The sequence below is a fragment of the Myripristis murdjan genome, chromosome 17, assembly GCF_902150065.1.
Source record: "Myripristis murdjan chromosome 17, fMyrMur1.1, whole genome shotgun sequence".
NCBI lineage: Eukaryota > Metazoa > Chordata > Actinopteri > Holocentriformes > Holocentridae > Myripristis > Myripristis murdjan.
In genome coordinates, this window is record NC_043996.1 from 4,570,323 (window position 1) to 4,596,840 (window position 26,518).

The 26,518-nt window shown below is 39.0% G+C and overlaps 1 protein-coding gene across 2 annotated transcripts; it reads left to right on the plus strand.

Moving 5' to 3' along the window:
- Positions 1-1,760: 1,760 nt before the first annotated feature.
- Positions 1,761-26,095, plus strand: LOC115375043 (dual specificity protein phosphatase CDC14AB-like). Of its 2 annotated transcripts, none has more exons than XM_030074305.1 (14): positions 1,761-2,340; positions 3,340-3,430; positions 9,088-9,163; positions 10,069-10,161; positions 10,263-10,342; positions 12,827-12,893; positions 15,044-15,106; positions 16,085-16,172; positions 17,163-17,393; positions 18,015-18,153; positions 19,431-19,656; positions 20,326-20,411; positions 20,733-20,867; positions 23,847-26,095. In XM_030074305.1, the coding sequence occupies exons 1-14, from the start codon at positions 2,295-2,297 to the stop codon at positions 23,893-23,895; spliced, it is 1,470 nt and encodes a 489-aa protein (XP_029930165.1). In that variant the 5' UTR covers positions 1,761-2,294; the 3' UTR covers positions 23,896-26,095. The 2 variants fall into 2 exon arrangements, with proteins under 2 accessions (XP_029930165.1, XP_029930164.1); XM_030074304.1 differs by having other exon boundaries at positions 20,326-20,410; positions 20,729-20,867.
- The last annotated feature ends 423 nt before the right edge of the window (positions 26,096-26,518 follow it).

The following is a 26,518-nucleotide window of genomic DNA, read 5'->3' on the forward strand; positions in this document are numbered from 1 at the left end:
CACGTTGTAATAGCTCAGTGCGACAATTACGGGGTGTCACGTATAGGCTCAGACATTTGGCACCCAGGCCTCAACCTGGCACCACACCCTTGGGTGACACAAGGAAGCTACATTCCTCAGGCCTGATGCTCAGTGCACAAAGGGCAAGCCGATTGGTCCACCTGGCCCTTAGGAAAAAGAATTACAATGATCCTATGATGCATTTCAGATAGACACAAATAAAAGCCAAACTAAGACAGACTGGAAAATTGTAGAAAATATTTCAGTTGCACTGACAGGAATTGTAGTACATAACCTTTTAGCCATTTATGTGGACATTTATGTACAGTTTTGTTATTTGCCATTTGTCTTTTAATTTTCTAGGTATTTTAATGGTGCGAGGATGGAAGAGAAGAAATTTGTTGTGTGATTTATGGTTGCAGTCCCCCTGTTTGCTATGGAATGGGCTTCTTATGCCTTCTGACAGGTTTGAGGTTTCTGACATGTGACCCTACTGGGCTCTTTTTTCTGGAAGTCTTCTCTAAGCCTGTTATTCTACTACATTATCATAAAAATACAGGTCACACTACATGATTTAATGTATTAATACCTCATGAATCATCAGGAATTACCACAAGTTCAAACTTTTTCAGTCATGACCTCATGCATGAGCAACACATTAACGCATTAACTAAGGTAAGTACATCACCATGATCTATGATTTAGGAACGATGATTGTGATGTATTGTTTGTTTGCAAAAACTAAATCCACTAAATCGAACTAAATCCACCTCACTACAACAGAGCACATCATAAATTCATAATTAATTAAGAATCAGTCATCAGCTCATCATGTTTATGGCCCTTCAAATTAAGTGGTAAACCATTTGATCTTTATTGTCTAACATGTTAATTCAATTCAGTTTTATTTGTATAGCATCAAATCATAACTTCTGATTTGGTTATATCATTAGTTATAATTTAAGTTATAAATGAATAGGCTTTTTTGAAATTCATCTCAGAAGACTTGTGTTTGCTGCACATACGTGATAACAGATAACACAGATCAAATAGTTCAGACATGGTGAACTGATGATGATGTGCTCACCATAGCTAATGCTTTAATTAATGTGTTGTTCATGCATGAGGTCATGAATGAAAAAAAAACAAACAACAAAAAAAAAACCTTCGAACTTGTGTGTGATAACAGATGAGAAATTAATACATGAGTACATTTCCATGCATGATTTCATGTAATTTCATGTACCCTTAGCTTAAAGTGTTACCAAATATATAATATAGGCTTCCTCCCTTTTATAGGAACTCTATAGGAACATAGAAAGTCTCACAGTGACGCCATATGTGAAATATTTACAGATAAATATATAAAAAAAAATACTATATACATCACTGTAAAATAAATATAAAAACACACTGTAAGACCACATGGAATATTACTGTTATTATTTACTGATATCAAAGTGGCGCCATTTCACAGCAAAACAATAAGGCGATATTGAAATATCACTATTAAGGTGAAAAACTTCATGAAGCAGGATACAGTCATTATAAATTCACTGTATTGACAATCACAGGCACTAAAAGACTCTGGGAATATCACTGCCGCGTGATTTTGCGGTAGCCACGCACACACAAGCCCCATTACCAACATGCTTGTCAGTGTGTGTGTGTGTGTGTGTGTGTGTGTGTGAGTGAGTAAGTGAGTGAGAGCGCGCGTGCATGCAGCCACTGACCGAGCATGTGCAAAGCAGTGAGATTAGCAGCCCTCTGACTCGGAGCAGACTGACGCGCCTCCTCGTCTCGGACTGCTTACTGGAATATTTCTAGAAAGGAAACATTGTAATAGCGCACAGTGAAGACTGTATCACTAAATAATGAACTGTTTTAATAACGCTCTGGAGCCGGTGCGCTACGCATGAAGGCTAGAAGCTGAATTGATTTGGATTTGGGACACTTGACGCCTGGATTGCTCAGTTCACAGTATGGGACGGGAGCAACAACAGTAGTTTTTCGACTTTTTTTTTTTCTTTCTCTTTTTTCTTTTTTCTTTTTTTAAATTTTTTGAACAGTAGGACGCGGTTTTCTAAGTAATGAGAGGGTCATTACAGGGCAAAAGAAACACTGGACCTCTTATTAACTTGATATTATCCGGAGAAATATTGATGTTCTGCACACAGTTCCACTGTCCTCATCACAGATAACCCACGGAAAAGACATTCAACACTTTGAACTGTATGTAGACTGGCCAGACTCATGCAAAACGGAGATTAGTGGTGTCTTTATTATTTATTCCAATGGCAGAAGAATATGAACTGTCCGGTGCGTCAGAATTTATCAAAGGTAAGTTAGACGCTGATTTGTTGAAATTTCATTCTCTATTCAATTACCAAATCATCACAGAAAATTTAAAATCATTGGGAAAGTGAAATAATCACTATACAATTTATGGGGCAAAAAAACAACTATTAGCCTACATATAAGAAGGATCTGCAAAACTGTTAGCTGTACAGACTTAAAAAGTTATACATGAATATGCCAACAGTATTATGCCACAGCATGAGTGCAATAACATTTTAAATGATCAAAGTTATAATATTTTATATCATATTATAATTATCATAAGCTAGGAGGTTAAATACCATGAACTAAGCTGTTGGCTGTCATGAATGATCTAAATCATGACGTGTTTGGCATGAACATAAAACTAGACAATGGCTAGCCTGTCATCTAAATAATAGATGGACATTTTAACTGGCAGGCAGGCCTATCTTATCAATATCTATTCCTTGAAAAAGGCTAATCTGTAATCTTTTTTGGAGTAATTCCTACAGCATTGGTTACAGCACCACTGGGATTAAGCTATATTAAGAAAGATTAAATAACAGGCAGGAGTGTGTCCTTTGAGCTCTTATGAAACGTGCATTGGTGACACTGACGAGGTGAAATGTGGAGCCTGATTTAGAAAACCCTGCTGGGTGGGTTGCAAAGGGAGGTTCAGGGGCCTCCAGGGGTCTTGAATGGTCATGCACAGCGATATGAGGAATTATTTCATTTCACTAGCTAACTCACTGTGTGTGAGGACCCACTCACCACTATTTTCTCCAAATTCAGTATCTTATGAACAGCTATTGTTGATCCTCCATGGGGTCAAACATAAATGGGGGTCAATGGGCTGAGGACGATGTTTCCACAGGTCTATATAGCCTTTGCATGGTGTTTGATTTCCCTCCTGAGTTGGAACTCCAAGCAGTTATATTTATACAATGTTCTCTGTGTTTTCTGTCTTTTTCTATGTCTGGCTGCCCATCTGTGTGTCTGCATGTGTGCTGTGCTCTGCAGACCGTCTGTACTTCACCACTCTGCGCGTCAAGCCAAAGAATACAGCCAACACACACTATTTCAGCACCGATGATGAGTTCATCTATGAGAGGTAAGCTTCGGGTAGAAGATGTTGCTTTTGTCGCGCGGGTCCTTCTGCTTCATTCCAAAGAAATCAGTTCTCACATGCAGCCGCTGGTTATGGTGCTGTAGCATTCCCAACTTTCTATAACATGAGAAAGAGATTTAAAAAACAGGTTTGTGCCTAACGCCGGTTTTGTTAGCTGTCCTGGGAACACTGTGCAACAATCCAACCCTGTGAAGCATTCAATAAGTCATTAAGTAAATACTTGATAAATGCTTCATATAGCACTGTAACATCCAAAGAATTATTTGAAGATTTGGAAGACTTCATTACCCAGAAAACCTGTGCGGTGAGGTCAGTGAACTAAATGTCTTCTGCTTAAATGTATGCTGGAGTTGGTAAAGAGGTTCAGCCGTCGCTCACTATTACTTTCAATTTGTGCTCTTAAAGGATCATTCTGAATATTTTCATCTCGGGCATTATGTTCTTAGTTTTTGCCATTATTTTTTCCATGTATTACAATTTCATAGCTTACTGAACAGCAGTGCATTACATACCTACAGTAAAGTTCACCAGGCTGTCTGATACAGGGCAAAGTGATGTTGAATGCAAATAAAGATTAAAACACAGCTTTTCAACATAATACACAATCTGCTCTATCTCCTCAAGTAAAACACATTAGATAGAACAAACAATAAAAACAACAACGTACATTTCCATTAGAAGTAAGAATTCATTTCTACAGAAGTAAGCTCTCTCAGTTAAGTGTCTTAATCCATTCATTCCACACAAGCAAATCCATTTATTTTGAGAGGAAGGGTCATTCATTTATATTCAAAGACAAGAAATTAGCCACTGGTGCATTTGAATTCCAGGCTTCTATGCGAAGTAACACCATTCATCCCATTTATTCCCATAAAAGTTAAGCCACTGGTTATGATGCCGCTGTAGGATATAGGTCAAGATGAGATCAGTGGCTGCGCCCTGGTGATGGACAGGGATTTAGGACAAACACTGGATGACGCCATTTGGACTGGACATTCTGTGTACTGTTAGAGTTTATATAAGCCAACATTTGGCCCTGTTGCAGGCTATACTGTATCTATGTTTTCTTACGATTTCTCTTCGCTCAATCTGTTTTTTCTGGGCCGTAAAAAAGCCCTCTTCCTGAAACTGAAGTCCTAACCTTTCCCAGCTGACATGCGACAGCACACAAATCCTCCCAAGAGAGGACTCTGTGCTTTACAAGCAGTGGGTTACATCATTGTAAATGACTAGCCCAAACAATGACTGCATCATGTGTGGGTGAGACAACAGATTTATCATTGTCTCCTTTTTATTTAAAGGACCACACCGGTGATTCTGAATTTAGCAGAATTTAGCATAATATCTACAAAAAGTATATTTCAGAGACTTTCAGAAAGTTTAAACTTTCAGCAGTATTCCATCACCATCATAAAGTCATCCACATTAGTTTTCCTACAAGCAGCAGCACTGTTGTGTTTTGATGACTTGAAACTGGATGGAGTGAAATGGTCCATTTGGGTCCTTCCACACCTACCTTGTTTGAACTGGACTTTTGGATTCTTCAATTTGATCTAAACCAAAATTACAGACGTGAAACCTCCCTTGGACTGTGGTCTGGAACAAACAGCTGAACATTTCTCGTGTGAAAACATTTTCTGAATGGTTCAGACGTATGGACCAACTGTAGGAAGTTCCAGCAGGCAGTCTTCAGCGCCAGAAAAAGGAAAAATAAGCCGTGATAACACACTTTTGCACAAAGAGGATGCTGATTTGACAAATTTGAACTAGTCTCAAGTATTGCGCTTGAAGTTGTTACTGCTGGTAGTAATGCCATAACAGTATTATTAAAGTGGCAACACAATGTATTTGTTCATTCATTTTTCTCCATTAATTCCAATGGTGACACCACACCAATGTCAGACACATGCCTGTCTACAAACCCATCAGTGTAGTACAAGCAGATGCAGTGATGTAGGTGATGATGACGGGACGTACGTATGTCATGTAAGTTCTTTAGTGTGCTTGCAGAATTGCAGTGTTAAACCACAACTAACCCAGTCAAATGTATACAGTGTAACATAAACATGAACCTTGGTTCAGACTTTCAGGGGTGAAAGGGCCCTGAAAAACTAACTCAACCCCTAATGCCAAGAAAAAAACTAAGTCAACCCCTGTGTGAAGCCTGACCTCTAGTGGTGAAAAGTAGGCTGCCTGGTCTTTGGTGGTTGGTGATGTCACCACCTTTTGTACTCACTGGACTTTCTGCCATTAGAGGTCAGGCTTAACACACATTTGAGTTTAGGGTTTAGTTACTCTTTAAATGATCTGTTCATCTTTGCATCTGCAGGCGATACAATGCACACAGGACATGTTCAAGACCAAAATTCACAAACCGTATTAGACTCCCATCAAACAAATTAAAGCCATCACTGTACGTTAACTGTTAGATGTAATATGGTTATAATACCTTTGCAGTTGTGTCTCCAGAGAAATCTAATCTCTCTCTCATATAGCCTGTTACATTCCAAGAATGTCACAGAAAGACTGTGCCATTTTCGTCAAAATAAATTAAATGCCCATCTAAAAAAACTGGCTGGAAATGTGTCTTCCTCATCTGCTACAACAGAGTGTTGGAAATTGTTTTAATAATTTAAGTGGCTTTAATGACTGTAAATAGTTCAAACTGTTTTAATTAGTTGTAACTGTAAATTGTTTCAGTAATTTTAAACCATTTTAAAAAGTAATTATTTCAATGGCCATTTTCTTTGGAATATGGAATCAAGAAGTAGATTGTGATTGAGGTCAATATGACACTGTACAGTATTTCTGTGACTCTTGCAATGTAACATACTAGAGTCATGCTGGGATTAAGCATGGCTCAGCCCAAAGCTTATTAAGACGCCGCTCCATGGTCATGACGAACCTATCTATAGATAGACTTTGAATTAGCATCCTCTACCTCAACTGCCCCCTCGGCCATACTGTTTAATTAACACGCAGGTTCAATCCCATTGAGGTGACAGAGTCCTGCATTGTTGTGACCAGTCTCTTTTCCACTGCTGGGTTAAACGGGCCATAGCGGCCAAGGCAAAACAGATTAAGTACTGTGTTTGCCAACATGAAACTATAACCCAGTTGGAATATTATCTCTGTTGGCAACACACTGCAGGAAGAATCCCAGAGAAGCTGTATCAGGGGAAAGTGAGTGACATGAATAATGAACGAGCCATGGTCTGTCCCTTTTGGCCCTGCTGTCAAAAGCAGCCTGCTGATGGACTGAGGAGCTGCTCCTAACTCCTGATGTCAAGCTCAGGATCCAGTCAGAAAGGATCCTGCATATCTATCTATCTATCTATCTATCTATCTATCTATCTGTGGAGAGTGACAGTGGCAACACTGTACATGGCATGTGTCCCAGCCTCAGAGACACCAACTGAGTGGGTTCTTGTGTGTTTCACTCTTTAAGAAGAGCATGAAGTCCACCCACTCAAATATTTCACTTGGCTTACAGTGCACAGCCTGGTGTCCTTGCTTGATAAGAAGCCATGGTTTATTCAAACTGCGGAGTGTTTACTTCCTTTAGTTTGTATCAATCGGTCAGGTCAGAATGATGCCATTCAAGCTCAGGTCTTACAGGAACCCTGAAAATGCCTTTTGGCTGTGAGCAAGTAAGCATGAAGTCATCAGTTTTACTTGTGTCCTTGTTAAAAGTGAGTGAGAATGTAATCCAAACCAACTTCAGGAAATAATCCCAAAACCCAAGGCTTTATGGATATAAGGAGATGGATGTTTCCATCTGTCATTCAGCAGTTCCTCATGCCTGGAAAGCCTTGTTTAACAAAGTGAAATCTTGACTGATGCTCATCTTTAGCCTCTTCATGTGTCCAACATGGCTCCATGCCATTCTGCTCATGTCATTTCTCTACCAAAACATATATATACATGGTGATTTTCATGGCTAAGGCCCGTTATTTGGTCTATGCAAGGCACATAAACTCATGTAGACTGACTCCTGTCATTCCAGTCTGAGGTGATACATCTTTTTTACACACAGTGGAAACAAAGGCAATGTTCTGCTGGAGACGGCAACTGTGGAAGACCATGTGCTTTACATGGTGCCTCCTCACTGCCAAAATTAGTATTTCAACAAAGATGGTATGAATAAATTGTGCCAGATTTTCCTCAAAATCTGCCAGCATTGCCATTTGTTTACACAGGAACATAGGAAATGATGTCTTCTTTGTTGGTAGTTGCTCTTTGCCAGCAATATTCATTAACACTCCTACCTGAAACACATGACCAGAGGTGGTTATCACTGGGTAATCTGTGAAAAGATGCTATAATAATATTTTACACACGATAATGATGGTATCATGATACAGGTGATTCTGTGATATGTGATGTATTGTAAGAATCAGTCGTGTTTTTCAGTGTTTTAATCTGCACAGTGACTGCAACATGAACATGACAGAGCAGATCCAGTTCAAATGTCTAAAGGGACGGAACAGATACGCCTCATAGGAACTCCAATGTGCATCTATGCAAATTAAGTTGAAAACTCAAATATACATACAAGTGTATCCATAATGTATCACAAGAGAAAGTATCGTGATATATTTTATTTATTGTTCCTCCCGAATGTGTGATATAGATGTTTTTCTACATGAGGAGCAGCCCTTTTGTCTGGCTCTGTGTTTGTATAAATAATGAGCTTTATTCCTGCACTATGCCATTCCAGAACCTGTTAACAAGCCTTAAACTCATGTGTGCTTTGTGTATACTTTTTGAGATGTAATAAACCAGCTTCAACTCGCACTGACCAGCATGCTGCTGTTTTCAGTAGGGATCGACCAATATATATTTTTCTTGGCCAAATCTGATAGCAATTAATCACCATCAGATTTGACCTGATAGTGATTATGAATCACTATTGGACACAGATAACTGATATTTAAGGCTGATATTAATTTGCAGTAAAATTGCAGCATCAAAAAACATCTTCCAAAAAAAAAGCCAAAAATTATCTGAAAAATTGCCACCATCCTCCCCCCAAAATGAAAATTGTAACCCTTCTGTCCTTAAGGTAAGTAAATTTTGTCTTTCGGTAAAACTAAATTAAATCCAAATCCAGTGCAAAGGGAAAATAAAATTGTAACCAGAATACTGGAAAGGTTGCACCGCCAACTTGCTTTTGCTCTGTTGTCTTTCACACAGAGACTGTGGCTATATCAAATCACCGTCTGAGCTGTTGTCATATTGGCCATCAAATCAAAATTATGACACTGATTATTGCAGAATTCTGAAAGTTGGGCACCATAATTGTCCAGGACTGATAATAGTTTGATTCATAGTTTTCAGCCCTTTTCTCCTCTGTGTTGGACTGACCTGGCCCCTGGAGGTGGCCCCATATGTTCTTGTTGGTGAAATATCTCCCTATTTGGTCAATCTGTGGTTAGATACTCAGTTTGGGATTCTCATTGAACTCCTGATGTGCACTGGAAGAAAGACAGGCAGCACAGCACAGAGGAGTTGATGGCCTCTTATCTTCCTATGCACATGGTGTCTGAGTGGCCCGAGCTGTCAGGACGGCCTGACAGCTGCCTGCAGAGGCACACTGGACTGCATCCACTAATACTCTGTTTCTTTGTGTGTTTCAGTTTCTATGCTGACTTCGGTCCCCTCAACCTGGCCATGCTGTACAGGTACTGCTGCAAGCTCAGCAAGAAGCTCAAGGTAAGACACACTGACAGCAGACATCACAGTATGTAGTGTCAAACCCATGGACGTTACATGGGGAGTGAATGTGCACTTTGCTACGAATAAGCTGCACCAATTCACTTTAAGTGTGTTAAGGCTGGAATATTCTACTTAGATATATTTATAGTTACATCCATGAAGAAAGATTGTTTTATTGGTTTCGTTTTGATCTCTTCAACCCTCAGCGGAGTCATCATTACAAATGCATTTGTTCAAACCCACAGAAGTTTATTTGAAATTCTACTGGGGATCCCAAGGTTTCCAAAGATACCAAATATATTCCTACTGAATTACTCTTGGCTTTGAATATTTCACTTAATATAAGTGTGATGCAGCTTCAATGAAGTGTTGCAACCAGCAGATACACACTATAAATGTGGCACTGTCCTAAAATATGGGAAAAAATATTCTAAATTTGAACCTACTTAAGGAAGAGGTGGAAGTTGATTTTTTTTTTTTTTTTTTTTTTTTTTGCACCATTAACTAATTTCTTAATTCAAATTTCATCAAAGTAACAATCCTGCTAACTGAGTAGGATATTTTGGTACTTTTTCCACACCAGTGCTGAATATTTTCATTCACTCTACATTCATTCACTTTGCATATTCTGCAGATTTTCACTCAGATCAGTCTAGGTTTATGGTTGTTAGTTATGTTATTTTTTCTTTTTGTTATATCCTGATGCTGTCCACTGCATTGCCCATTCTGAATTTTAAGTGCATCAAACCTGTAATCTAACCAGGAGCTTTACAGCCCCTACAACAGTAATGTTAAAATCCTTTTTTTTTGCTTTGAGTGCTGCCATCAGTTCTGTGCTGTGTGATTATATGACCTGTTATTAGAGATTATTACTGATTGTTGATTTTATTTTTTCCCTTCAGTCCTTCACCATGTCGAGAAAGAAAGTAGTTTACTACACCAGTTTTGACCAGAAAAAGAGAGCCAATGCTGCTGTACTCATTGGTGCCTACGCTGTACGTATCTATCTATCTATCTATCTATCTATCTATCTATCTATCTATCTATCTATCCATCTATCTATCTATCTATAACAATATTCCTCATCTTCCATTAGGTAATCTATTTGAAGAAGAGTCCAGAAGAGGCCTACAGGACTCTGATCTCAGGAAACAACACAGCCTACCTGCCTTTCAGGTACACGCACACACACATACACACACACACACACACACACACACACACACACACATTGTGAAATTTGGGATGGAGATTGAAAATACTGGTCGAAAGATCGTGATCACTGTATTTAGTAAAACGATCAGGATTATCTCTAGCCATCGTTGTGCAGTCTGTGTGCGTGTGTGTGTATGTGTGTGTGTGTGTGTGTGTGTGTGTGTGTGTGTGCATGTGTGTGACTGATATCCCTTTTGACTGTCTAGCTAGAGATACTGGGTACACTGTTAATCCCTGCTTAGCCTCCCTCTGGCACTGATACTTGCTCACGCACACACACACTCATACACACAGTGCTGATAGCTGTGAGCAGAGTGGTGTGAGCTTCTGAGGTCTGTATTGATAACTTGGTGTGTTGTGAGTTCAGGCCAGATCTTCAATATTTTATTGCAGTCCTGACTGCAATAAAATATTGAAGGACCAGCCGATCAGACTGAGACTGGGAGTTAACCTTTATATTCAGATGGGTTTGGAAGGGCCTCAAGACCAAGCCAAGAAATACCAACCAATGCATCAATGAATCATTCTCCTCTTTTATGATACTCCATGTCTTTTGCCTATTATTTTATCAATATCAATTCTGACCCCATGGGTTTGGCCAAAATGGAAAAGCAGCATGTCTTACAGCAACTATGTGAATTGAAATAAACCTTTGCATGCAAATTGAAAATTATCTAGCTTGTTAGAAATGGTGGATGGAAATATCACCTTAGGGTGCTTGGTATTATGCTTTTACTGTAGTCTACTTTTAAAGGTGAGACTGAGGCCAGGGTCACACTAAATGCACAGAACAGCTTGATTTCTGAAGAGGAGTATTTCAATGCAAGTGAGAGAAACCATCACCTCTTCATCACCTCTCTGAGGATGAGCCGTGATGCAGGATGCTTTGGATGTTTTCAACTTATTCTTTGATGAAGCGTACAGAAACTAAACCAAATGTTGTGCATTGCAACATGTTGTGGACAGTTTCTCTCAGCTTTACTAAGGGTTTTCGTCATAAGGGCATTATTATCAGTGAGGCAAAGCTGCAGTGGTGGTTTATGTTGCAGTATTACAGCCAGTAGCTACATCTGATCAGTCTCATGGCAGTAGGTTTGAGCTCTTGGATCTCTGAAATGAGCTCTGTACGTTAGCAGCAACACAAATGCGGATTACTGTAAAGGCACAGCCCTACATTTGAGGCAGACAGTACAAAAATGTTGTTTTGGAGACAGTCAAACTTTCATTTTTTTATGTCACACTTCTTTTTGATTGCTTCCAAAAATCAGTCCGCTGCTGCAGTGAAAAGTGAGTTAGCTAGCCAATGACCACAAGTTTGTGATTGGAAGTCTCACACAAAAATAAAACACATACAGCGGCCACCTCCATTTTTCTGTTAAATATGAAGTGAACAGAATCCTGAAAATCTACAGTAAAATGCAATATCATTTAGATCATGGATTCCCAAAGGTTTTTCATGTTAGAATCCACATGAAGGGGTACTATTTCCTGCCAAAAATTTTGTGAAGTGAAATAAAGTTGCCAAAAAAATTAAGTTTTCAGTGGACTAACATCTATCATCTAATGATCTCTATATTTGAAAAGTTCATTTGTAAAACCAAATATGCTCAGCTGTTTTATTGTCTACAAACCAAGATTTATTTTTTTAATGTATTAAAAAAATGTATATCCCCTAATGTATAGGGAATATTGGTTTTTGCAACAAAATTTTGTCTTTTGGATTCAGAAAGAATGTGAATCTTTACAGATAACAATGGCATGCATCCATTTTTGCAGATAAATGTAAAATATTCCTGCAGTCCATATGAGCAAATTACATATATTATGTACATTACAACATGGCATTTAAAGTTGTTTGACTGAAAAGCATCAAAATACTTAGCTTTAAACTTAAAAACATTTAAAACAAGTAAATTAATAGCAAGTTTCAGGCTACAAAATGATTTATTATACTTTCTGTGTCGTGCCTTTTTTGTTTTTGGGGGAGAATATGATATATGTTTAAGGCGTTTTGAAAAATTTGCCTGTGCTGTCAGCTGGGTAAGAAGGCTACTGCTCTCCAGTCAGCGTCACTTTCACAAGGCGCCATGGTCAGTGCAGCTTTTAGCAGGGGCGCCATATATGGGGGAAAAGTTAGGACAATTCCAAGGGCCCTTGCCTGACAGGGGCCCCAAAAAATGGGCAAAAACTAATATAAAATTATTAAACCATCATTGAATAAATAGATATATATTTTTTTTTTCTTGGGGCCCAAAATTCCTGGCAGCGCCCCTGGCTTTTAGTGCAGTCTGATGACTGTAGACACTATGCCACCTATCATTTTAGGCCTGTATGGCATCATTTGACAGAATGCATATATGTAGCCTTGAAAGCTAAAGCTGTGAAAATATCACTGCTTTAGATAATCTGTGTGTGTGTGTGTGTGTGTGTGTGTGTGTGTCCTAGGGATGCAGCCGTGGGGGAGTGCTCCTTCAACCTCACCGTTTTTGACTGCCTACAAGGAATACGCAAGGTAAACAACAACCACAACTGCACTAAACAAGATAAAATACACTAAACTGTAGGAAACTACATTACTGTGAGGTAGACATTTACTTGACACTTCCCATACACACGAACACATTTACTTGACACTTCCCATACACACAAACACATTTACTTGCCATTTCCTGTACACACAAACTCATTTACTGGACATTTCCCATACACAGAAACACATTTACTGGAGACTTGTCATACACACAAACACATTTACTGGATACTTTTCATACACACAAACACATTTACTTGACACTTCATGCACACTAACACATTTACTTGACACTTTTCATGCACACAAACACATTTACTAGACATTTCCCATACTCACAAACACATTTACTTGACACTTCCCATATACACAAACACATTTACTTGACACATTTCATAAACACAAACACGTTTACTGGATCCTTTTCATACACACAAACACATTTACTTGACACTTCATGCACACTAACACATTTACTTGACACTTTTCATGCACACAAACACATTTACTAGACATTTCCCATACTCACAAACACATTTACTTGACACTTCCCATATACACAAACACATTTACTTGACACATTTCATAAACACAAACACGTTTACTGGATACTTTTCATACACACAAACACATTTACTTGACACTTTTCATACACACAAACACATTTACTTGACACTTCCCATATACACAAACACATTTACTTGACACATTTCATAAACACAAACACGTTTACTGGATCCTTTTCATACACACAAACACATTTACTTGACACTTCATGCACATTAACACATTTACTTGACACTTTTCATGCACACAAACACATTTACTAGACATTTCCCATACTCACAAACACATTTACTTGACACTTCCCATATACACAAACACATTTACTTGACACATTTCATAAACACAAACACGTTTACTGGATCCTTTTCATACACACAAACACATTTACTTGACACTTTTCATACACACAAACACATTTACTGGACATTTCCCGTACACACAAACACATTTACTGGACACTTCCCGTACACACAAACACATTTACTAGACATTTCTTGTACACACAAACACATTTACTGGACACTTTTCATACACACAAACACATTTACTGGATCCTTTTCATACACACAAACACATTTACTTGACACTTCATGCACACTAACACATTTACTTGACACTTTTCATGCACACAAACACATTTACTAGACATTTCCCATACTCACAAACACATTTACTTGACACTTCCCATATACACAAACACATTTACTTGACACATTTCATAAACACAAACACGTTTACTGGATACTTTTCATACACACAAACACATTTACTTGACACTTTTCATACACACAAACACATTTACTGGACATTTCCCGTACACACAAACACATTTACTGGACACCTCCCGTACACACAAACACATTTACTGGACATTTCTTGTACACACAAACACATTTACTGGACACTTCCCGTACACACAAACACATTTACTGGACATTTCTCGTACACAGAAACACATTTATTGAATACTTTTCACACACACAAACACATTTACTTGACACTTTTCATACACACAAACACATTGACACTTTTCATACACACAAACACATTTACTTGACACTTTTCATACACACAAACACATTGCCTCTGATGCTTTTTATTCACTCTATTCTTACTATGCCTTTTCCTTTACCCATTTTATTGCATTATTCTTTATTATTTTCATTTATAGCTCATAATATCATGGTAGGTAGTATCAAACTGGTGTTGGATTGATGTTTTTCTGAAAGCACAGTAGATTTTTGTTCATATTTGCTCAGCTTATTAGGATCACCTACTGGAGGTCATAGTTCACTCACCTTTTTATTCACCACTAGCTCACCTCCCTCCCTCCCTTGCTCTGTGTCTTGTTCCCATGCTTAATCCTTTAGTCTTATTAAAGTGTAGAGCGAGAAGAGACAAACCAACAGGGGTCAGGAAGAGCAGAGCGAGGAGTGGCGTTACATCACCAAGCCAGACTGCAGGTCAGATTTAATAGCATGCCGCCCTGAGTCATTGAATAACATGTCGTCCTCTCTCCCCTCTGTCTCTGTGTCTGTCTCTCACCCCGCCTCTGCCTCCTCCAGGCATTACAGTATGGTTTCCTGCACTTTGAAAGCTTTGATGTGGAGGAATATGAACATTATGAGGTGAGGGCAGATGGACAATGATGGCAATCATTGACTCATCATTAGATAACCCGCACAAAGTAGAGTCATCATCATATTTCACATGAGTTGCCATCATCCAAGAGGCATTTTGGCTGGACAAATGTTGATGTGTAACCTTTTCTTTCTTTCTTTCTTTCTTTCTTTCTTTCTTTCTTTCTATATGATGTGTGTACACATGTGAGGTACACAGGTTAGCAGATGAATTTTTTATATGTATATGAGGCATCAGAAAACAGAAGCTGAACACACTAAAAAAAAAAAAGAAATACCCGAATGTAGACTTTCAAAGAAAACATGTTAAGTATGGTAGTTTGGTTATAGAGGTTTTGCAGTTGCATCAAGCCATATGCTCTTGTTCCATCATGGTTTACCACAGGAAGATTAGCTGCGCAGAAAAAAAAATGTTTTTTTCACATTTTAGCCACTGGAAAACCAGTTTTAGCCTTTAAGTGAAAAGAGTGATATGGTAGATTTGTTGCCAAATCTTGTCTATTGTCTACTCCAAAACACTCTGAAACACTCTAACTTATCTGTATCTATATCTATCTATACAAATGTGTGTATATGTGTATGAAAATATTCAATGCTATATGTATTTTGCTAGACTAATACTAATAGACATTTGTTCAATTGCAACTCAACTCTAGGCTGTACATTTTATTACTTGCTGCTATTATGCCAACTATATATTTGACTTCTATTATTGCAGTTTTCCCATTTGTATTTTTATACTGCCTAGATTAGATTTGTAGACATTGTCTTTCAGTGCACTGTCATTGTACACTGTGATTGATTAAACAAAACTAAATTGCTATATGCCATGAAACAGAAGGAATAGTGTGTTAAACACTGAAAAGGCTATCAAGACAGAGGCTCCCAAATTCTCCCACACTTGACTTATGTTTAGTGTTTTAGAAGATGAAATCTAACCATATCTCTTTCTCTTATCCTCTGTAGCGGGTAGAGAATGGTGACATGAACTGGATCATTCCAGGGAAGATTCTGGCATTCAGCGGTCCTCATCCTCGCAGTAAGATAGAGAATGGTGAGTCTGATGCCCTCTAAAGCATCTAAATTAATGCTGTGTTCTCTCAATTACTCATATCAAAATGAGTTTGGGACCCCTGGGGATCCCTTAGGTTGTCCAGTGGGTCCCCCAACAGAATGAGGAAAGATTAGTTCACACGTTGCAGAGTGCAGTAGGTTTTCTCCCTGAACTAGCTCACAGGCTTAACCTTGTTTCTGTAGGGTTTATATGTAGGCTGGAAACAGTGCATTTATTTTTTTTGACCCCTTTGCATCTGGCAGTAACATGCATCCTGGCTATTCAGACTGAAATCTGCCAAGACATATTCAAGATCCAGTATCTCCCCAACCACCTTTGAAGGTAGACACAATGGCCGCAGTACCAACACAGTGGAACTGTAGTGTGTTTCCAGAGCAGATTTGGCTGGCACCTATGCTGACGAGAATGTTTTAGTGGATGCAACTAAGAAGTGCCCACAAAGCACAGGTGGCCGGCAGCTCTGTTAGTAACTCAGAAACTTACTATGAAAACAGCAGTGTACAAAAAAGTAAATTCAGGATGCTTGTGGATGAGGAATAAGTGAGACTAGAAGTCTGCTACCAGTGTGAGTCACCGAGAGCTTTGCAGGCTTTGCAGCTGGTGAGGAAAATGTGCCCAAAAGTTCTCAATGCTGTGGTATTTCTGCACTTCACCTCCCACAGATCACCTGCCAATCAAACTGTGGATTGGATTTTCTCTTGATGAAATTTGAGGTGTTCTTTTCCTCTTCCCTACTATCACCGCTCATGCTAACTATCCAGTTCTTCTTATTTATTCTAAATAAACTGGACACAGACGTGTCCAATTTATCACTTCCTGAAGATTTCAGGAGAAAGCTACCAGACAGAGTGTTTAGGACAGAAAATGTGAAAGGGTTCATGAATTTACTTGTATGAAAATGTGAGCATTACATTAACTAAACTTGGTACAATCCAATGCCATCCTAATGCCTCTGTATTCTTTGTCCAGGTTATCCTCTCCATGCTCCAGAGGCGTACTTCCCATACTTCCATGAAAACAACATCACAGCTGTGGTCCGTCTAAACAGGAAGTTGTACGATAGCAGGCGGTTTCAGGATGTAGGCTTTGAGCATCATGACCTCTTCTTCCTGGATGGGACCACGCCCTCTGACCTCATCACCAGGCGCTTCCTGCACGTGTGCGAGAGCACCGAAGGAGCCGTGGCCGTGCATTGTAAAGGTGAGACTTAAAACAAATTTGAATTTTGGTAGTCTATTGGGTTGTATAATTAGTTGGGCATGATATGAGTCCATATGGTGGTGAAATCTCCACATTAGCTGTTCCAGTCTCACCTGAGCAGCTCTCCCACAATACTGTATTTTTATGTCTGCTTTCAAGTCAATAACAAAACAGCCCCCAAAGTAAGCAGATTATGCTAATGTAAAAGTGTTATTTTGGGAGCTCTCTTGCTATGGAAGTGAATGGAAAGCTAGAAATCCAGTATTGTGGATTAGTGGCCCAGGGGAGCACAGAGCAGCTAATGAGGAGATTTCACCACCATGTGGACTCAGATCACACCCAGGGAACTAGACACACTGTGCCACAGTTCAATTTTGATGTAAGGGCTGTGTGTTTTTGAACAGCAGCCATTCTTCATTTTCATTTTTCTTCATTTAGTGTTTATCTCATCAGGTGGTCTATTTAAGATCAAGATGGTCTCTTACAAACAGATCAGAGAAATAAGAAAGATGGAAAGATCAATAGAAAGATCTAGCACAAGATACAGAGGTAGTGTTATAGTGCAAATCTGAATTATGCGTATGCTTGTCCTTCTCTTGCTCTCCAAACCCTCCACTGCAGCTGGTTTAGGCCGTACGGGCACCCTGATTGGCTGCTTCTTGATAAAGCACTTCCGGTTTACTGCAGCAGAGGCCATTGCCTGGATCCGAATCTGTCGGCCTGGATCCATCATCGGCCCCCAGCAGAACTTCCTGGAGGAGTGAGTCACAGTTTCAGTCTAGGTTCTTCTACTGAATATAGAAGCTGTAGTATTTTTCCCCTTTGGTGTCATGGGAAATGCTGGCCCTGTCAGTCCAGCACCACCAAATCCTAAATTTTGTTCTTCTGTAACATGAGTGGAAAAAAATCTAGCATCTGCCACACAAGATAAATCCAGTGCATACAAATGCAGATAGTGACTTTGCCTTGGTATTAGTGAAATGTCTTTTTTTTTTTTCAAGATGTTGTTAATGCATTCAAATAAGCTACTAATGTATTTTAACAAACCAAATTCATAATCAAGCTTCAGAAATTCTACAATACTATCAGTATCAGTTTTCAGGATGTATCATAATTCTTTTCAGGTATAATTTTTATGATTCTGCAGTTCTGCCCTTAAAGCCACACCATTGGAGCAAAGTAACTACAACCAAGATAAATAACCCCCTTTGACCTAGAAACTGAACAGCCAGGTCACTGCTTTTGTTTGCTTTGTATATCGCTCATAAGTTTGAATCATCCATTGCTGTGGCAGAGGAGATTTTTCAGTTTGAGCGGATGGGATGTTCTTCTCTGTTGCAGCCCCACTTTATATACAGTTGACAAGACAATCATATTCTGGCATAAAAACTGTGCCTTATACAGCTTAAACCCTTTAAATCCCTGTGATTTTTAATGTTTTGTCCCATTTACTACAGTTTACCCACATTTTATATTACAACAAACCATTTTGCAAATCATGCAGGGATACTAACGATTTCACAACATATCATCATCATATAATCAATGCCTCCATTTTCAGTTTTGAATTTTTGGTTGAAACACCCACCTTATAATGTTATGTTTCTGCGGCTAACAAAGTTGTCACCATTCATGAACCATTACGGTGATGGAATACTGGAGTGAAGAAAATTTAAAGTCTCTGAAAGTTTATTTTCATATCATAGTGGAATGAATGGTAGCCAATGGCTGGTTAAAAGGGAGGAAAATGACACTGGAGTTCTAAAGTATGACTTCTTGCTTTGGGAAAAGATTAGCAGAAATGTAGATATTACCCTAAAAATGCAAAATCACTGATATGGTACTCTAAAGCTCTGCGATCTCCATGTCAGAGGTAGAAAGAACACCCGATAACTTTCTGGATAGATGATTATCATGCTTTGCAGACGATCCTCCTAACTATATTCGTATCCCTCTGTTAATGTTTGAACCCATAAATGAAGCTATTCTGATTTGTTGTGTGTGTATGTGTGTGTGTGCATGTGTGTGTCTGTGTAGGAAACAGTACAGTCTGTGGGTTCAGGGTGATGTCCATCGCTCCAAACAGAAGCAGGCACAGCAGAGACAGAGTCGGCGACAGCAGTTACAGCAACAACGCCGACAGCAGCTACAGCCCAGCACCGCCTCCGAGGGGGCAGAACAGGAGACCATGTCCTGCCTGCTGTCCAGCATGGATGACCTGTCAATCAACACCACCCTCTACAAATCATACAGCCTGGATGAGGTGAGGGTTGGGACTTCTTGGTGGCTAGCGACAGGCTATTACTCTGAAAAAGTCACACAGGGATGAGGGGACTACAGTACAGGCTTGCATGGTTCAGCCAGAAAGGCGCTAAACAGGTCCTATCAGCGGCATTGTCATTGTTGTGCAGCCAAACTTTGTTCAAACACACAGAACTTGATTTGATTTTCTAGTGGAGATCCCACGGTTTCCAAAGATCTCAAATATGTCCTGCTGAATTCCAGGGAAATGTGTATAAAATCAACATCAGCATATTTTCTATTTGATGTAATGCCGCAATCATAAAACAGTGGACCTTTGAGTTTGAGTATTTCAGTTGTATTTCTATTTCATGTGTGATGTAGTTTCAGTGGAGTACAGTAACCAGGAGATGCACAATATATGTGTGAGATTGTCGATCAACATGTAAAAAATGTGTTTTCAAACTTTGCCGAAGAGGAAATTTTAGGGAAAATCAGTAAATGATATTTGTGTTTTGAGTATCAAAAGCTTTGTGGTTATACAAAGTCAGAGGGTCATTCAGAAACTCTGCATCTTTCAATAGTGATTGTGATTGTGTGTGTGTGTGTGTGTGTGTGTGTGTGTGTGTGTGTGTGTGTGTGTGTGTGTGTGTGTGTGTGTGTGTGTGTGTGTGTGTGTGTGTTTTTGCAGAATAACTGCAGAGAAGAATATCTAACTCAGGGAGACAAACTGAGAGCATTAAAAGGACAACGACCACCCAGATCTGACTCCTCCAGGTACATTGCTGTGTGTGTGTGTGTGTGTGTGTGTGTGTGTGTATCTGTGTATCACTTTTTCTTATTTATCTGTCTTCATGTTATTTCTGAAAATTGTGAAATAAAGCATCATTCATTCACTTTTTAAACTCTATATTTTTTCTCAGTATTTTCTAGTATTATATTTGTTGACTGCAGTTTATAATTTATTTTCATCTGATGAGTCTGTCACACACTCCATGAGCACTGCATACTATCTAACAGTATAAAAATGACTACAGACTTTAAGAGTATGCTGTTGGTGAACAGTAGCTAAACACCTGTTTGTTTCCAATTGTCCAGGTTTAACCTCTGTAAGCACCCGCATGGCTCCATCCTTCCTCCCCCCAGGTCCTACAAAGGCCCCCTCTCCTTCCCCTCCTCATCATCCACCCCCAAGCGGCTGGTACGAAGCTCCTCCACCACCCCAGTCAAGAGGTGACTCTCCATGTTTGTGTTTCTTTTTATAAGATGGACAAGTGGTAATAGATTGCAATGGAAACATCATGAGTTTTATTAAGGGACATTGTGTTCCAGTCCCTCTAGTATTTCTTTCTTTCTTTCTAAAACTGCCAAATTTGGTTAAAAGGCTTGTTACCATTTCCAAACAATGCCCACTAAAGTCTGGGGTTAATAGTCCTCATGGTGGTGGTAGAGCAAAAGGTTAAAACATTTTTTAAAAATCAATCAATGACACATGCTGCAGCTCACCGTGTTTTTTTAATTAAAAACTGTCAAGTTAATTAAGTCTAGCTTGTCCCACATATTTTGCACAAATCATATGAAAATCACTGCAGACATAAAATGCTTGAATACATAGTGCATAAAAAATGCCAGACTGTAAATAGCACTGTACACTGCCATTGTAACACAGACAAGATCTGTTTTTGTTGTCATAGATCAAACTTTCAAAGTTTCAGAATTCTAGCTAAATAAAAATTTGTTTACTTATACTTACTAAAATTTACATAATTTATTTATTTATAGCCACCTACTCACTGGGCTTCTTACTTTACCTTAAGTATTTACTTACTTACTTAAACTTAATTATTCTTACTAATATTCACATATTTACTTACAAAGCCAGCCTCAGTGATGACATGCTGGTAAGGAGGAAAGTTGTTCCATTTCTGCCCAAGAAGCGAGCAAGTAAAAGCTGTTCTGAAGTCAGTTCCACCTGCTCCAAACTTCACACATTCACACAGAAACACACACCTCTTGCTTTTGTTTCAAACAGTTGTTCAAGGCACTTTTGGAATGTAGTATAGTCTGTGGGATGGATATTAACATGCTGACAAATAACCCGACTGAAATGCTGAATTCTGAGGTGTTTACTGAACTTTATGACACTCGCGGCAGTAGAAGGCAGTAATGTAATACATAGGCTACTATAATACAGTAAAATTAAAGGTAAAAAGCCACTAGCAGGAAATACTGAAATCGTCATGTCGTTTTGTTCATGTCCAATGTATATATACAGTACAGGCCAAAAGTTTGGACACACCTTCTCATTTAATACGTTTTCTTTATTTTCATGACTATTTACATTGTAGATTCTCACTGAAGGAATCAAAACTATGAATGAACACATGTGGAGTTATGTACTTAACAAAAAAAGGTGAAATAACTGAAAACATGTTTTATGTTCTAGTTTCTTCAAAATAGCCACCCTTTGCTCTGATTACTGCTTTGCACACTCTTGGCATTCTCTCGATGAGCTTCAAGAGGTAGTCACCTGAAATGGTTTTCCAACAGTCTTGAAGGAGTTCCCAGAGGTGTTTAGCACTTGTTGGCCCCTTTGCCTTCACTCTGCGGTCCAGCTCACCCCAAACCATCTTGATTGGGTTCAGGTCTGGTGACTGTGGAGGCCAGGTCATCTGCCGCAGTACTCCATCACTCTCCTTCTTGGTCAAATAGCCCTTACACAGCCTGGAGGTGTGTTTGGGCTCATTGTCCTGTTGAAAAATAAATGATAGTCCAACTAAACGCAAACCGGATGGGATGGCATGTCGCTGCAGGATGCTGTGGTAGCCATGCTGGTTCAGTGTGCCTTCAATTTTGAATAAATCCCCAACAGTGTCACCAGCAAAACACCCCCACACCATCACACCTCCTCCTCCATGCTTCACAGTGGGAACCAGGCATGTGGAATCCATCTGTTCACCTTTTCTGCGTCTCACAAAGACACGGCGGTTGGAACCAAAGATCTCAAATTTGGACTCATCAGACCAAAGCACAGATTTCCACTGGTCTAATGTCCATTCCTTGTGCTTCTTGGCCCAAACAAATCTCTTCTGCTTGTTGCCTCTCCTTAGCAGTGGTTTCCTAGCAGCTATTTGACCATGAGGGCCTGATTGGCGCAGTCTCCTCTTAACAGTTGTTCTAGAGATGGGTCTGCTGCTAGAACTCTGTGTGGCATTTATCTGGTCTCTGATCTGAGCTGCTGTTAACTTGTGATTTCTGAGGCTGGTGACTCGGATGAACTTGTCCTCAGAAGCAGAGGTGACTCTTGGTCTTCCTTTCCTGGGTCGGTCCTCATGTGTGCCAGTTTCGTTTTAGCGCTTGATGGTTTTTGCGACTCCACTTGGGGACACATTTAAAGTTTTTGCAATTTTCCGGACTGACTGACCTTCATTTCTTAAAGTAATGATGGCCACTCGTTTTTCTTTAGTTAGCTGATTGGTTCTTGCCATAATATGAATTTTAACAGTTATCCAATAGGGCTGTCGGCTGTGTAATAACCTGACTTCTGCACAACACAACTGATGGTCCCAACCCCATTGATAAAGCAAGAAATTCCACTAATTAACTCTGATAAGGCACACCTGTGAAGTGAAAACCATTTTAGGTGACTACCTCTTGAAGCTCATGGAGAGAATGCCAAGAGTGTGCAAAGCAGTAATCAGAGCAAAGGGTGGCTATTTTGAAGAAACTAGAATATAAAACATGTTTTCAGTTATTTCACCTTTTTTTGTTAAGTACATAACTCCACGTGTTCATTCATAGTTTTGATTCCTTCAGTGAGAATCTACAATGTAAATAGTCATGAAAATAAAGAAAACGCATTGAATATATTATTTAATGATAATTTAAGAGTTATTTCTTCCATCCCAAATTTCATCCCCTTTGCCTGTTGTTTTGAGTATATGTTAAAAACGTGTTCAATAATCATATAAAAAGCGATGGATAACAAATACGAATAAAAGAATAACAAAAACAATCAGATGAAAGATATCACAATCAAGCAACAGATGTATAAAAAATAAAACAGGGCTTTAAGAAGTATTTAATTTATTCATTTCATGAAATTTATCTGCATCTTATGAGGGAATACAGTATATACAGACATTTTTTGCCCAAATGTTGTGTTAGAAGTCCTGCCTTACAGATTAATCAGCTCTCTGTGTGTCTCCCCAGTCCCTTCAGTCTCAGCTTGTTCAGCACCAAGCCTGCTGTGATTCGCTGAGGTCACACTGACCTCACTGGGACATTTCCACCCAACCGGGAAGTTGGAAACAGGGTGAAGCTGCCAGCTCGGCCAACAATTAAAAGGGCGAGTCAAGTCCAAAACAAACGTGGACGGGCGGACAGAAGATTGAGAACATGACTTTAGTTCAGCTTCACCATGTCCTCTTTTTGTGTTACTGCTCCGGCGTTTCAATCAAACCAGCTCCGACTGAAAGACTTCAGGTTTCAACCAAGTGGTCCCACTGGTGCTGCTCTGCTGCTGTTGGCTTGGCCTTATTCACTTTCTGTTATATTTTATTTTTCAACATTGATGGTTTTAAAGGGCCATCAAATTGCTATTTTCATGTCAGGATGCACCAGAGCCATTTTTGGGGGTCCTGAACCAAATTTTAAGAACCACCTATGGATAGAATTCAAGAACTGCATTGACTTTTTTGGGGTTTGTCCCTGACATGTAATGAGAGGATTAGCACTGAAATCATCCCTGACTCTGGTAGATAACTGTCTGGTACACATGCCAACTTGTTACCATAGGAATCAGTATTTTCTTGAAAGTGAGAGCATGAGCATTTATCTCTGGCATAGCAGCTCCAAGGCTGGATGGTTGGTTTTGATGATATGTGTATAAACCTGCTGGGTTTGTATGGGGGAGTGGTAAAATAGACAGAAGGGTTGGCAAAAAGAATACACTTGTAACGGCAGAAGATGCAAATCTTTGAGTGTACTGGATGATAGACAGCTGAAGTTTTTACGCTCTTGATCTGTAATTGACTTTACTAATGAAGTACTTGATGAAAATTGAGATTTTGTTTCCAGTATTTATTGATCTATAGGGTAAAAAATGAAAAAACTAACAACTTTTATTTCATAAAAGGTCTGTGCTCATATTTTGGATAGTGCTAATAAAGTGTCAGCACATGCATTGAATGTAATCTACCACAGACACAGAGATGACTTTGGTGCCAACGCTCTTGCCACTTAAATGTTGGTGTAGTCCTTTAAAAAGTGGCCATGGACATTAACTTATACTTATTACTCCAGTGCACATGGCCTCAGAACAGGTCACATCAAGGACACAGTGGAGGGTAAACCCACCTAAACTCTGTGCACCCACTTTTTAACTGTGGAATAGAGTTTACTACCAGTTTAGCGTAAATCTTGATGAAGGAAAATCATAGAATACATCATAATCAAGTATCAGTATCAAACTGATTTAAAGTATTTGAGGGCCATGTCCTGTAAGGGTTAAAGAACAAATCTCTCTCGGTACTACAACAGTGGTTTTTGGTAGTGGTTTGCCTTCTGCTGATCACTAGAAGTCAGGGTTTACCCACATTTTTACTTACCTCTCCATCACTGGATATCAGTTTGAAATACTGAATGACGAGTGTGCGATATGGATATGGATTTCACCGTGTTATATGAATTTAATATCAAAAACAGACCACAAGGAATAGACTCAGCTGTTGATTTTTCATCCTCATTGCCGTCCATGTTAAACCATGTTGGAGCCATGATGGCAGCAGAAAGGAAAATAAAAACCTTGTGATGAAAGTCAAAGGGAGAAGGGGTAGAAACAAAGCCATGTAGACCCCATTCTCATTTCAACTGCACTTTATGTAATATAATAACCATATTTGTAAGAAGTTTTGAACTATGCAAAAACAAGAGCTATCAGCTCAGTTTGAAATAATGCTGTAATAAAACATCAAGCAGATCTTTTCAGTTACTGACAAAACATTTAATGCAAAAAATAGACTGAAGATGGGCGCTTTTTCAGTGGTGGGGCAAAGAGACTGCAGTCCTGTTGTGAATTTGTTGAATATTGAATTACACAGAGGTCAACTCTGTACCAGAGGTCAACTCTGTACCATTCTCTTTAAATATATATATATATTCATGTTTTTTTTTCTTAATATGTCACTTGCACCATGAATGCTAATCTTGCTATGCAAAATGATGCTCAGCACATATGATGTTTAAAAAGTACTGTCAATGTTCTGAAAACTATTGTGGGTGTGGATTATCTGTGCAAATATATGTTTGTGAATGTATTATTTAATCGCTCTCTGATTTACAATGGAGAACCTTCAATTGCTCATGATTCACAGTCTGATGAGGGGTTTCTCCTTAATGTTGCTGCAGAGATTATTTTTGAATGATAAATAAAGGTTGATGGTGGTGAACAAACATATTCATATATCTGTGTTTATCTGTGTCTCAGACTTTTTTTTTTTTTTTTACTCATTTCAGGAGAAGAACATGCAGGTCATGTTAATATATGAACTGTAGCTTTTGGCAGAGGTCAGTTATCTGATGTTTCAGTGAACTAGGTGTAGTCAGGGCTATAACCTACATTAATTTGTATTCAATAAGTTTATTATATTTGAGACCACTAACTCTTAGGCTACTTTAACCTTATGAGAGTAATTTTCTAACAGCCTTGCTAGGTAACCTTATAAATGCTGTCGTATATAGCTGTCCAGAGGGTGGCAGCAGAGAGCTGCAGATACAACAGTCATAATGCTGCTTCATACAGCTCACACTGGAGTTTAAAAGTCTTTAGGGTGAGATTCAGCATTAACACGTGAAAAAAATGTTTGAATGCAAAAAAATATTTG

Bases quoted from the DNA above. Each gene is read 5' to 3' on its own strand.
- LOC115375043 (XM_030074304.1), top strand. From the start codon at position 2,295: ATGGCAGAAGAATATGAACTGTCCGGTGCGTCAGAATTTATCAAAG. The intron at 12,894-15,043 runs GTAAACAACAAC...TGCCTCCTCCAG, and splicing joins GCCTACAAGGAATACGCAAG to GCATTACAGTATGGTTTCCT. The intron at 16,173-17,162 runs GTGAGTCTGATG...TTCTTTGTCCAG, and splicing joins TCGCAGTAAGATAGAGAATG to GTTATCCTCTCCATGCTCCA.